At 38.7% G+C, this 13,888-nt stretch overlaps 1 protein-coding gene across 1 annotated transcript in view; it reads left to right on the top strand.

Annotated features, from left to right (window-relative positions):
• The window catches only part of LOC139735806 (neurobeachin-like protein 1), a 95,781-nt gene that overhangs the window by 44,929 nt on the left and 36,964 nt on the right, over positions 1–13,888 (top strand). Inside the window, exons 9-18 of the mRNA XM_071646556.1 lie at positions 3,085–3,175; positions 3,756–3,868; positions 4,614–4,796; positions 7,596–7,842; positions 8,696–8,901; positions 9,881–10,002; positions 10,827–10,959; positions 12,084–12,203; positions 12,756–12,920; positions 13,380–13,521. Of these exons, the coding sequence (XP_071502657.1) occupies positions 3,085–3,175; positions 3,756–3,868; positions 4,614–4,796; positions 7,596–7,842; positions 8,696–8,901; positions 9,881–10,002; positions 10,827–10,959; positions 12,084–12,203; positions 12,756–12,920; positions 13,380–13,521 (1,522 nt within the window). The remainder of the gene's footprint in view (positions 1–3,084; positions 3,176–3,755; positions 3,869–4,613; positions 4,797–7,595; positions 7,843–8,695; positions 8,902–9,880; positions 10,003–10,826; positions 10,960–12,083; positions 12,204–12,755; positions 12,921–13,379; positions 13,522–13,888) is intronic.

Here is a 13,888-nt window from a genome sequence, read left to right as displayed (position 1 = left end):
CGTCTCCTTCGTCTGGCTGTGATTGTTGTTTGTTGCCAAATTCAGAGTATTTGTAATGCTTTACTTTGTGACAGACTTGACCAGGAAAAAAAGAAATCAAGTCGTCCGAATTTGCTGCCTATGCTTGTGTTAAGAGTATACATTTATGTAGTTGAACATTCGTTCATCTTCTCCTGAGAAACCAGTCGTTGCTTCATCTAATCATGTCTGAGATTTGAGTAGAGAGAATCAAATTAGCCAAATATTGGTTGTATGATAGTAACCAGATCTTTCTCATCTACTCCAATCATCCTACTTTGTGGTCACTTAGGAATTGTCTCGCATTTCAGAGCATTCAACTTCCTTCAGAATGTAGATGAATGCAGACAAATAGCATAAGCATGATAACAAAATGTTTTTAATTTGTCCATGATTATCAACTTCTCCCTTGCAATATGAAGTATACATCCATGAATTGAATATACAAATGTACCTGGACCGATTCACTGATTGTTTTGATTTGAGTATACTTGAATAAAAAATAGCTTTTAAATATGTATCTCATCACAAATGATATTATTAATTTTTCATATTTGGTCTCCTAAAACTCTCAGAACCTTTGCTTTAGGAATAAGAGCCTTTGAAGTTTGGGGTATTGCATTAAATGTATGAAATCATTAAGGTTTTTTTGTCATAAATATACAATAATGATGAATCTGAATTGTCACAAATTAGTCAAGGAAATGCATCATTTCAAGTTGACATGACAAGACAATTAGATGCCTGAATTGATATCTCAGAACCAAGCATTCCTGCTCTCTTAAAGGGAATGATTAGCTTTGTGTAGGCGTGTTGCTATGCAGCCCATGCAATCTCCTTTAATTCTTAAATTGTATCCAATTAAAATTTGTTTGGACACTCAGAGACACGCTCGCAAACCTTTGCGTAGTTTACACTTGTACACTCAAGACATATAAGATGTCAGAATTACATCTTTTACCTTCTGTACTACCAGTATATGGAACAAATGAAGTGCATTTTTTTATTGTTGTAGTTACTTCAGTCTCCATTATTCCTTATAGATAGTCAATAAGGCAACTTTGTGCTAAGAATTGCCAAAAACTCTGTTTATAGATTCACTGTTATTGATTAAACCTAAAAATAAATGCATTTTATCTCAATTTGAATGTTGTTTCCTGACTCCAAAAACATCTGGAGAGGAAATGGAAAGAACTGAACAGTTTTTTTTTCTTCTGTAAGAAGCTAGCCCAATTTGATTTAAAACTGGGTTTCCCTGAGGAAATTTAAGAAGCAGCGATCTACTGATCTTTCTATCGCCATCACCCAGAAGAAATGACGTGACATTAACAACATTGTGATCGGTCGAAACTATTCTTTTTACCGCATCCCCTAAAGCACACCATAGTCAAGGCGCTTTTACACGTCATACAAACATGTATCTAGGTCATGCATTTGGCTTCCAATAGCATTCCTAGTAAGGGCTTGTGATTAAATTCATGAAGACATAGCATTCTATTCTTGATATGATAGATAGCATCGGGACACTGTTTTCCTAGCAGACAGATGTTACCTGAATTGGGAATTGCTTGTTTGTTTTCTTCTTCTTCAAAAACATTTTTTTTTTTTGATATTCATGAGATGTTTGTTCACTTTTTTTTTCTCTCTCTCTCTGTGAGCACTATAGAACATCGCTGTATTTTTTTCATACGTTCATGTTATTTGTAGTTGTATGAATAGCCAACAAATTATTTGATGTATATATCATCATTATTTCTTTTTTTGTGGGGGTGGGATGGGGAAATAAACCACTTCTGATGTAAACAGGCATCTTCTTTAACCTTACACTTCATTGAAAGTTCATATTTTATTCATATCCTTCATTAATAACATCCTGTTTTGTAGTAATTGGTTGACATATGGTCATGTGACCAAATATAACATTACTATGTTGAAGACAACATGCCTTTGGAGAAGAGTGCTCTATATCTTGACTAAATATTTGTGGTATTGTGCACAACTGTAAAACCAGAAATGTTCATGTACATTTTAATTAAGCGAATTCGTGAGAGCCAAAATTTGCAAAATTAAGATGCACGCGAAAGTTCTTGTTGACACTATATGCATTGAATGCCAGTGGCAATTAACAAAAATTTCATGCCGCAAAAAGGTTGTTGGCTCCAATTCGCAAAAATTTGATGCCGCTAAAATATCTTGCTTTACAGTATACTTAAAATATTACTTTGCATACATGCGCAATTGATGAATGCTGTTTCATTGATATCATACGTAAAGTGATATCAGGATTGGACTCAAAGACCGCTATTTACAGACACTGTGGCTGTAGCATACACTTTTGTCTGCCTTTCCATGTGTAAACATTTTGCTATTAAACAAGTTTGCTATTTTTCTAATTTTAAATGTAAACATTTTGAAGTTATACTTCTAACAAGGTTGAGTATTCCATAATTTAAGATTCTTTTCCGAGCCAGTCGTGAAAGTATGGTTTTCTTAATGACAGCAATTGCAATTTGCAAAGTCCTGCCTCCTCAGAAACCATGATTCTAGGGCCTCTCAGTGCATGGTGTATTTGAGTTTGATCAAAAAATGAACTTATCTCCATTTTTGTCAATTTTAGATATTTGTGATTGAAGCTGCTCAAAAACAAAAAAGAAAAAGAAAAAGAAAAAGTCATCATGACTTCCAGAGTATTCTTTGTTGTGTAACGAGTGAGCTGTCACTGGAAAGGTTTGATATTGCTCTATTTGCTAATAGGGCTTCATCTAAAATGTCTGAAAATGACTCTTAACTTGTTCTGCAATCAAACTTTTCATATGTGTACTGTAAGACCAGAAACATTCACAACATAAAATTCCTGTAAATTGGAACCGACGGCCTTTTTCGCTGCATGAAACTTTCGCAAATCGCCACTGACATTCAATGCATTGTGTAGACAGACACTTTCGTTTGCATAGTAATTTCACAAATATTTTGTCTCCTCGCGAAATTTGTGAAAGTTTCGTGCACACAAAAATTGCAAGTTCTGTGGTAATGTGTTTCTTTGGCTGGTTTTGTTACTTCCCACAGAGACAAGTGGAATTGAGTGAGCTGCTGGAACAGCTCCTACAAGCGTTGAGGAGTAGCCATAGAAACAGCGATGTCCAATATGCAATCTTCAGTGAGTACAACATCTTGTTGTTGCCCGTCACGTTTGCCCTCCTTCGAGACATCGAACCAGTATCCCAACATACGGTATTCAGATTTCTGGGAGCCTGTCCCTTTAAGAGGAGAATGTGTAGAATCAATTTACCACTTTACAAATGCATTCAAATTGTTTACGTTGGCACCCGCATAGTGAAAAAGTTGTTTCTTGCTAGGCAGAATGCTTGACCAGGATTTGCCCGACATAGCAGCAGCTCATGCAAGCAAAATACAAACTCAGGATGGTTTGGCATGGCAGAACTCATCATAAATTTGTACACATACATGTAGCTGAAATATTGGTAGACATTCTTATATTGAATGCTATTTACATTCCATTTGTGACTGTCTGAATTTCAAAGTTTTGAATTACCCTGCAAAATATATCATTTCAAGTGCCCATTTCTTTTCTTCACATTTTCTTTTGAAAAAATTTGAAATTATATCTTTGTTGATCACTAGTTGTAATTACACATTGTAAAATGTATTTTGTATCACACTTCTTGGAAAACCTTTCGTGTGTGCAATATGTTCTCATCTCATTCATTGAATTACAGGAAGTATACCACAGACACTGCTGGATTCCCGAGTCAGCAAACAAAGTCTACAGCGGTCCTTTGTCAAAGCAGATGTATTCACAACTTTATTAACAATTCTGGAGACTGCAACAGTAAGTTCAATGCTGGTACTATTTAATGTTTGTTAGAAGGGATTTGTCTTGTGTATGGTTATGTTTTTGTGTTTCACTTTCGATTATTTATTTTCCGTTCCATATTTTGTTGTACCAAGTAAATCTCACAATCATATTAAAATTGAGTATCATAGGTCCATTTCTTGTAAAAGAAGAAAATTTGCATATGTAAACTTCCAATTAAAACTTGTAAGTCGGAATACACAAAGGAAGTTTGGTCCATGTGATGCAAATTTCATTTGCCTAACTGCTTGTGATATATTGTGTCTGCCAACAGACATCCAATAATGAATGTGCACAGACACACGCATATACAAAGTAGGCCTGTTTCCTGCTTGTTTGAGTCAATGGACTAAATTAAAATCTTTGATCTGGTTTATTCTACGTTTGTGAATTCGGTCCATAGTCTCTATGGTAGCATTTTTAGCATTTTCTAGAGTTAGCATTTCTTACTTGCTAAGAATTATTGTATGGTGCAATTTCATATGTAAAGAAAATAATATACAGCAACAGCTACAATGTACAGACATTCACATTGTAAGTACCATTTTCTGTATTGTTGGAAGAAGAATGCATGCTTCATATGCAGTATCATATCTTTCTGTACAGTTAGATCCTGACACTTTAGATCAAAAGACATTTCATGTTCTAGTTTATCTGCAGTGCTCAGCTTAAAAATACAAAGTACAAAAAAGGTGCTATTCCTGTACTCCAAACCATCTAGGTTTCCGACGGCAACAAGCAGCTTGCCTTATTCTTCACCGTCCACCTGCTGGGGGCCATTTTGAATGGCTCCCAGTACGCTAAGGAGGTCTTCAAAGAGACGATCGGCTATGAGAAGCTTGGCGAGCTCATCATCCGACTGGGAAGCCCATCTCAAGAACTCATAGAGACGTTACTCGACATGGTGAGATCTCATCATGGAATTCAAACATTTGTGTGTATCTATTAATGGACTGGTATCACTAGTTTATGTTATAGAATGGGTTGAGAAAAATCTGCAGTCTCATATGGCAAAACCCAGTATTGATAGTATTTTTAGTAGCCCTGCATAGATAGTAGTGTAGGTGGCAGTAGCAGTTGTAGTAGTAGTAGTAGTAGTGTTGTTGTTGTTGTTGGTGGTGGTAGAAGCGATCGTGGTAGTGGTAGTGGTAGCTGTGGTAGTAGTGGTGGAGATAGTGGTAGAGCTAGTGGTGGTGGTGGATATAGTGGTGAGCTGGTGGTGGTGGTAATGGTAGTGGTAGTGGATTAGGGTCAATGTAGTATTAGTAGTATTGATGGTGATGGCAGTAGCAGTGGTAGTGGTAATAGTACTTGTAGTGGTGGTAGTAGTAGTAGTAGTAGTAGTAGTAGTAGTAATTCTCCCTGATTCCACAGGAGTCTCCCTAAACATGAACAACCTCTCTCCATCCTTACAAATCATATTGAAAGCCTCCCTAATTTGGGAATTAGATTTCCCTATTTATAAATTAACTATTAACTTGAAGAAAACAAATTGTATGATTATTAAAGGACCAAGACAACCAATTGCAGTTAAAGGTGTGTTAACAGTATCTGAAATGGTTATAGAAAGAGTAAATGTAGCATCTTTTGTAGGTATCCAAATTGATGAGACCTTGATGTGGAAGGATCAGATTAAATGTATCAACAAATGCATTAGGCGCAAAATTGGCTTAATCTTCAAGTTAAGATACTTTGTTCCAAGGCATGTTCTCATGCTTTTATATAAATTCTTTATTCTTGCGGTCGGCTACACGTCACTTCCGGTTGACTGGAGTGAAAACAAACAGCTTGCACGCGCTAAGCCTGCATATGCTATGCATAATGCGCATACTGCATGCTGTGCCTGCATGTGCGACGCGTTTTATGTGCAACTCTACGCAGACATGGGGACTGTTTTTCATTACTAGTATTCATTTTGTCATTTATTCATGAGATACATACATCATGTCTTGCCAGCAATATTCTAAAAATCTGGATCCTGTCGATCGATCGGTCGGATCCCGGTATTTTGCCAAGTTGAAGGCAGCCGGACTGGACCTGTGCCCGTATGAAATCGCGGCAGGACTCTGGATCAACGACCCGAAAATGGCCAGATGTGCTGTAGAACCTCATTGAGTAGGCCCTACCCCGATATCTACGTTTACTTAGTACCTCATAGAAACTTCAGGTAGGTCTATATGCCTATATAACGTTAGTACTGTAGTAGGCTTAAGGTAGGGCCTAATTTAGGGTAGGCCTAGTCTAGGGCCTAATCCTGCTGCCCGCACAGCTACAGTAGTACAGCTTGTGCTCGCGGGGCGCCCCGGCAGAAAACACATACAGCGTTACCCCTCCAGGCTCACGCGACTGTTCGTTTTCACTCCACCGCTATCCATGACCCCGTGACACGCAAAATACCCGGATGTCCGACCATGAGAATACAATCACATATACTTTATGGAATTGAAGTATGGGGAAGTACCTACAGAAGCCACTTATATTGTATATTTTTAGCGCAAAAAAATGGCCATGAGAGCAATTACATTTTCCCCCTTAAGAACAGGTTCTAGGCCATTATTCACCAGTCTAGGAGTGTTAGATGTTTTTGACCTGCATAAGCTTGCAGTGTCAACCTTTGTATATGATCTACACAAGGGATATTTACCACATTCTGTAACGCAATATTATGAGCCAATGAATCATGCATACAGGACTAGAGGCAAAGATCATTCCATGCTTAGACTCCCGAAATGTAAAACGACACATAATACATTTTCTATATCTTTTGTCGGATCAAAGTTTTGGAATAGTTTGCCCAAAAATGTTCAAGAGGAAAGAACAAGATCTTCATTTCGAAGAAACCTAAAAAATCACTTGTTAAAAGAAGTTTAGTGATGAAAAGAAATTTCAATGTTCAGTTTAATGTACTTCTATAGTACAGTTACTTTAAAAGAGTAGACCTTGCAATAAGCAGCTTAAATATACATGTAGCTATGATGGGAGAACCATTCTCGACTAGCACTTGTGCTAACTTTTGGTTCCCCCTTTAACAACATTATCTTCTGTTTTTCTTTTTTTTCTTTTTTCGATTATTTTTTTTCAGAACCTCTGTCTATGCATATATGTCTACATTACATACTTATTCATTCTCTTTGCCTTTTCGGTGATAAATGTATCACAACGAAACTAAATGTATTATAACACATGTATTCTTATGTAAGGTAGACATAAGTATGTAAAATATATGCTTGCAAAGCTGTAAGAACCTTGTACAAAATCGTTGTATTCCCATAAAAATTTCATGTTATTGTATGTTACACTGTGGAATTTCATGTTATCATGTTATCATATTCGTATGTATGTTGTTAATAAACTCAACTCAACTCAACTCAACTCAACATCTGTAGATGCCTGTTAACACCTACAATTGTACTTTATGTAGCAGAAACAGTTACTAATGCCCTTCTTGCATTAAAAACATAAAGAAATAGTTTTATAAAACCCCTAATGAACAGTCCCCTCAATCTTCACCTGCGGTCTTGCGGTGCAGCTGCTCGCGGCTCTGCAGGGCCCCAATGACCCCAGACACAGTGCCGTCATAGCAGCACTGCATTCTGTTGCAATCAATTTTGATATGTCCATGTCAGCAATCCTGCATTGATGTGATCGTAGAATAGTGAATTTAACTTGTCATCCAAAATCCTTCTTCCGCCCCTCCCCACAGGTGTTGGACACCCCGTACAAGTCAGACAGCAAGCTGCTCATCCAGAACACCGGGGTCGTCTCGCTCCTCCTCTTCCTCCTCCCCCACATCCACCACCTCCCGTCGCTCCAGGAGACGGTCATCGCGGGGCTCGCCCAGAGCTGCGTCTCCTGCGACTACAACCGCATGCAGTGCTGCTACGACGGCATTGTGTCGGGGGTCATCGGGGCCCTGCAGAGCCGGGAGCAGCTGCACCGCAAGACCGAAGGTGAAGATTGAGGCGGCTGTTCATGAGGGTGTTTTTTTTTTCTTTGCTATATAATGCAAGAAGGACATTAGTAAAAAACTGTTTCTGCTGCACAAAGTTCAATTGTACAAAGCCAAATAAAGCCAAACAAATCCAATACATGGGACACAGAGTTCTGATGAAATTTGATCATGAAGTACGTAGAACTTTACATGTGAAAGCTAAAACATAGTTCTCAGAAGGGCTCACATTCATCTTCCAGTAAAGTTCCACCTTGTTGAATTTGCTTGCAGTATATCAAAAGGCTATATCCAGAAACTTGTCTGGCTGACGCGATTTACCAGGATTATGAGTTGCTGTTGATTATTTTGAGATCAAATGTGTAAAATAAGTTTGATTGTATTACACGACTTTAATTCCTGAAATGCCCACCCCATTCATTTGTGGATGGGTAGAATGTTAAAGTATGTGATGATTGAATCACATCCTACGCGTAGCTGCAGTAGTACTGAATCGCACACAGCTAACAACTGCATGCAATTCACTCTCATGCAATGGATACTGCCTCGGCCTGATATATTGTAAATGATGAAATCACCTAAAAAGATCTCAAAAAAAGTGTTTGTGAGCTCCTCATTCTCAAAAATATCGGTACGCAAAGATAGCAGCGTTCACAGTATATCATGTTTAAATGTGCTTTGTATTCTATATATGTTATATATGTCTCTTTCCATTATGCTGTGTTTTATATGTTTTATACTTTTTGTATATGATATATATTTCTGTTTACATGATATCATGTTTTATACATATACATGTATGTCCTGTATATATTGTTATATGTTATATTTCTCTGTCTGTTCTTATCTACCAGAGAGGTTAATAGGTTTGTTGGAGTCTCTTGGGTCCTACAGTATCACAGCCTCTCAGTTCAAGACTCTCATTGGCCTCATGCGCGGCCCCGACGACCAGTCCCTGTCGCCGAACTGCACCCGCCTCATGAGGGCGGTCTCACACATGGCGCGGAAGGAGGGCAAGCTGAGCGCGCATCACTACTATGATTTCCAGGCAGATCAGACCGTGAGTTTTCAGCTTCAAAATGTCAGATGACTTGGGATACTGTAAAAGTGGATATTTTCACGCGACTAATTTTTCGCTCTTGGTCGGGTAAGAAGAGTTTTGCGTGTTTTTAGTTCCGCGGAATTGAGACATCAGCTACTGGAACACATAGCAAGCAAAAATATTTGGATGTTTTTATTTTAGCGCTAATTTCTGGTTGCGCGAAAATTTCAACACTGAGAAAATTTCAACACCGCGAAAATGTCCACTTTTACAGTAGTTCATTCAAAGTTCAATGAAAACTTGTTCATTTTCCTTTGTCATAAGTGAACTTCTGAACGTGTACAATGTGCATTCAAATGCAAAAACATTATAATCAAGAAATTGTGCCTAAATCATATTTTGAAGAGTTGGGGCACCAAAAGTGAGATGTTACAGTCTGGCATTTACATGTATATGCTGTCACAGGTTGTGTATTAAGCAAACAACAAGAAGTCTTAGAATTCTTTGCAAATCTAGTTGAATACATCAAACAAATTCATGTACATTCAGAGATTGCAGTTGGAATCAATTAAGCATGCACCTAAGAGAAACAGGTTTATGCTTTCGATCAAACTGATTATGACACTAGACCTGCCAAGTCTACCGATTTCTACATCAGGCTCCCTATATTTAAAAAAAAAAAAAAAAAATCATATCCTGACAAAAGAATATGAAGACATTCTTTACTTGTCTACTGGTAATTATTTTTCACCTAATGAGGTGTATGTAACTCACAAGAATCTGTCTAAAAGCTCTTTGAAGCAGTCTTGACTGCTTGGAGCCTTATGATGTCGGTACGATTTTTTTTTTTTTTTTTTTTAGTGGCCGTTGTTTTGTTCTCCATAGTCTTGTTGATGATGGTTATACAAAGTGCTAGATCATGTGGCACATACAGTTGTAGGTAAGGCCCCAAACGATGCTCACTTGCATTTGTTTCCGTTTGTTTGTGGCGCTACAGGGCATCACGATACCGCAGATCAAAAAGTGGCCTGGCAACAGCTTTAGCTTTCACAGCTGGGTCTGCCTCAACACCACCCATGTCACTCTGGAGAAAGGGTTCTACAGGAGGCAGCTTTACAGGTACTCTTCCCTCCTCCTCACATCGAATATTTCGTTTGTAGCATTGTAGTTTTCATTCATTGCATGTCTTCGGGTTAAAGCACATGTGTGGATCTTGAACTTATGTAATCTTCTTCTTCTTTGTGTGGTACAGTCTGCTTGGTGGATGTACCGTTTGCTGATCATTGCTAGTCACCTGGGGCAAACCACAAGGGGTGGACATGAGTTGCCCATTCTCTTGTGCAAGTAAGTGGGTGGACCACTTAACTGGTTTAGCACCCTGCTCTTTCTGATGAAGGAATAAGGGAACCTCCATTTAAAGTCCTATCCAAGGGACAGAGTGTTTTTGTCCTCTCACAAGAGGGGGTGGCATCATTACACACAATGTTACTCCGCAAAAAAATGGAAATAAAACCACAGCGTTTTATTGCAAGGCAGACTCGCTACCATTCAAATTACATCACTGCCCTGACTTTATGTCATTACATTAGGTGCATGTATCTTTTTTATTAGAACAATTCAAAATCATTTGAACACTGCCCAATGAAAGTAGGACAGACTGTAGAGACAGTCATCACAAGTATTAGCAGGACAAGGATAGTGGCCTTCATGGGGAAGAAAGACTACTTGATGGAAGATGTATGACCATGAAGGGAGTACTTCATTACCAAAATCAGAGGGAGTCATTGGCTGACTGTTGTCATGACGACCCCTCCCGTATGCAAAAATGAAACTTGATTGCTACTACTCTAAATGGTCATGTGAATAGAACATGTTAGCATCTGTGTTTGTGTTGGTAATTGAAAGCAAAGGAGGAAAATGACCTGCCTCTTTATTATTTTCAGCTTTTACACCGCAAGCGGGTGTGGCTTTGAGGCGTTCTTCACCCTCGACGGCGTACTGGTGGTGGCCGTCTGCACCAAGAAGGAATTCTTCTCTGTCTCCCTCACAGACTACCCCATCACAGACAATAACTGGGTGAGTGCGCAAGTCTTTACTCATTTCAGCAAGCCTTAGTTATGAAGAGTTACTTTTGGCAAATATAGTAGTGCGATATGTTAAAAGAATTTTCTTCAGTTGCATTGTCCAAACACACACTGTAGGATGTTGCAAACCCGCATACTCCAGAGGTTCCCAAATTGTGACATAGAAAGCAACAGCAGCACTTTCCGTACAATTACAGCACTGCAGATGACTTTATTTTTATGCATTGTAGATATGAAATGCAAAGTACTGAATAAGTGATATCACATTCAACTTCCTTGCAGTTTTTTTATTCTCTCTCTCTCTTCTTCGTGCAAAGTGCACCTGTGCTGTAGCAAAGACAAAATGTAGCAGTAGTTGCACTTTTATTGTGCTAATAGTAATACACATCGCTGTAGTGTAGGTCCCAGTGAATCAATTTGGCAGTTAGTGGATTTTGATACCTGGCACACACTGGCTTAATAAAGAGGGTTTATTGTCCCCGCCGAACGAGTTCGAGCAGGGGACTATGAAACGGGCTCCGTACGTGTGTGTGTCCGTGTGTCCGTCCGTGTGTCCATGTGTGCGTCCGTGTGTGATCAAAATCTTCAATTTCCTACTTCTCTGTCATTTATGAGCCAATTTTGACTGTGTTTGCTTTATATGATAGCACTACATGGGAGCTTTGAAACTTCTACACAAAATTTCAGTTGTGACCTTTGACCTATATTGTACATTTTGCTTCAAAATGCTACTACTTCGCCATTTCTAACCCGATTTCGATTCCGTTTGCTTGATGTGATGGCACTAGGTGAGGGCTTCAAAACTTCTACACAGAATTTTGACCTTTGACTTCTTTGACCTTGATTTTTTACCTATATTACGCATTTTGCCACTAAATGCTACTTCCGGCGGGGACATATGTTACGCACCGCGTAATTTCTACTTTTCCTTGTTTAGTGTGCATCTGTCTGTGTTTCTGTCTGTCTGTGATGATGATGATAGGTCAGTTAGTTGTAGATATGAAGCAGACCTTTGCTGTGCTTACGTTTCCTTTTTTGTGAAGAGTTTTTACGAACGAGTTATCTTCTATGCCGGGCTTAAATGGATGTTGTTGTCATGGTTTCTCTCCTCCACAGCATCAAGTGAACATTGTCCACTCTGGTTCAAAGCGTCCATTTGTGCAGAGTCAACTGTCCATCTACGTGGACGGTTTTCTCCGGCAGACCTCACAGCTGAAATTTCCATCGATGGGAGAGGTCAGTTTTCAAGCAAAAACTTGCTGTGTGATTACCTTAAGTGATAACAGTGATAAGAGTTGCTTGTTTCTGGATTTGTAGTTTTTGTCAATGTGTCATGCCCATGAAATAACCTTAAAAAAAAAAAAAATTAAAGAAAGAGGCATGTATAATTCATTTCTTCAATTATGAATTGTGAAAGAAATTTGGTGTTTTGGGGTTAATGCGCTCTTACCAAGTGTGTAATATGTGTTTGTACTCTTGAAGTTAATCATTGTATTGCACCAAATGATGTACAAGCCTAACTTAAGATTTTTCTGGCTTTGACCCAAATAAAGCTGTGCTTTGTGCAAGAATTATGCTATAGCTAGTATCGTCAGTCTGCCGTTACTGTACACTCATAACATATCATGCAAAAGAACCTTCACAGTTTCATCAATGCATCACATTAATTTTCAGGTTAAAAAAAAATAATAAACTCACACACTTCTGCCAGCCACATATGAGCATGTCAGGCAAAGAAAAAATTGTAATGTATTCTTTTCTTGTCCTCTCTGCATTTCCCACTGTCAGCCTTTTGTGTCCAGTGTCATCAGCTCACCGCCGACTTTCAGCTCGTTTGACCACAGCACGGAGGTGGACGTGTCATCAGGGGCGCGGCCACGCTCCGCCTCCACCACGACCAGGAGGAATTTCGCCTTCCGCATGCTGGGCGGGCAGTCGCAGTCGGCTTCTGAGGTTGGAAATGTAATGCACAGTGACATAGTGACAACAACACAATTTGTTGTGATGGGATCAGTCTTGCTAGTGGTGACAGTAAATCTGGAAAGTGTTTCTGTAGATGAGGGAGAAATCAAAAGGAGACTTTGAATTATGAATTGTACGCAAAGCAGACACTGAGTGTTACCTATGTTTTTCAGATAGTTAGATAAAAACTCAATAAATGATTGCTTTTGAAATTTGATAAATCAAAAGTATAGCCTTCTACACTAAGGTGAAACATAATGAGGATTGCACCTTCATGCAGAATTTTCCATGCATGACAGACATGCAAGAGCCTACTATAAAACTAAGTACAGTTGACCCTTATTTCTTTTTTTCTTCTTTATCCTCCCTTCCCCCCCCCCATTTTATTTTGAGGGTCAGTGTATTTCATGTCTACATCAGTCATTGTAATTTCCTCTTTTTTTCCTCCAGGATTCCTCGGTGAGTATGGTTCCAGCCAACATGAAGTACTTGGAGTGGGGTCCGTCAAGGTCACTTCAGGGTCAAATGGGAAGTGCCTGTGTCTTCCATGACACGCTGAGCCCAGTTCAGGTCAAGAAACTCTACACAGCAGGTAAGAGATCCTTACTGGGCATTATACATTGTATTTTCTCTTCATCATTATCATCTTCATTAACATCATTATCACCATCACCATCGGTATTGTCATCATCATCAGTATTATTTTCATTGGCATTATCATCATCATTTACATCATCAGGATCATTACCATCAATGTTATTACCTTCATCAAAATCTTTACCATCATTATCATGTAATCATCACCCTTATCATCATCATTTTCATTTTCATTACCATCATAATCCCATTATCATCTGTGGAAGCAGTCTCGTGGTATGCATCCTAGTAGTATTTAACCATATTGAAATTATTTCTGCCGTCAATATCTTCTTCATGAATATCACCACTATCATCTCATT

Source organism: Diadema antillarum, unplaced genomic scaffold, assembly GCF_040938485.1.
Source record: "Diadema antillarum isolate AM-2024a unplaced genomic scaffold, OU_Dant_1.0 seq00000599_RagTag, whole genome shotgun sequence".
Lineage (NCBI taxonomy): Eukaryota > Metazoa > Echinodermata > Echinoidea > Diadematoida > Diadematidae > Diadema > Diadema antillarum.
Note: the sequence above shows the minus strand (reverse complement) of the source record. Positions and strands in the feature narration are given on the sequence as shown.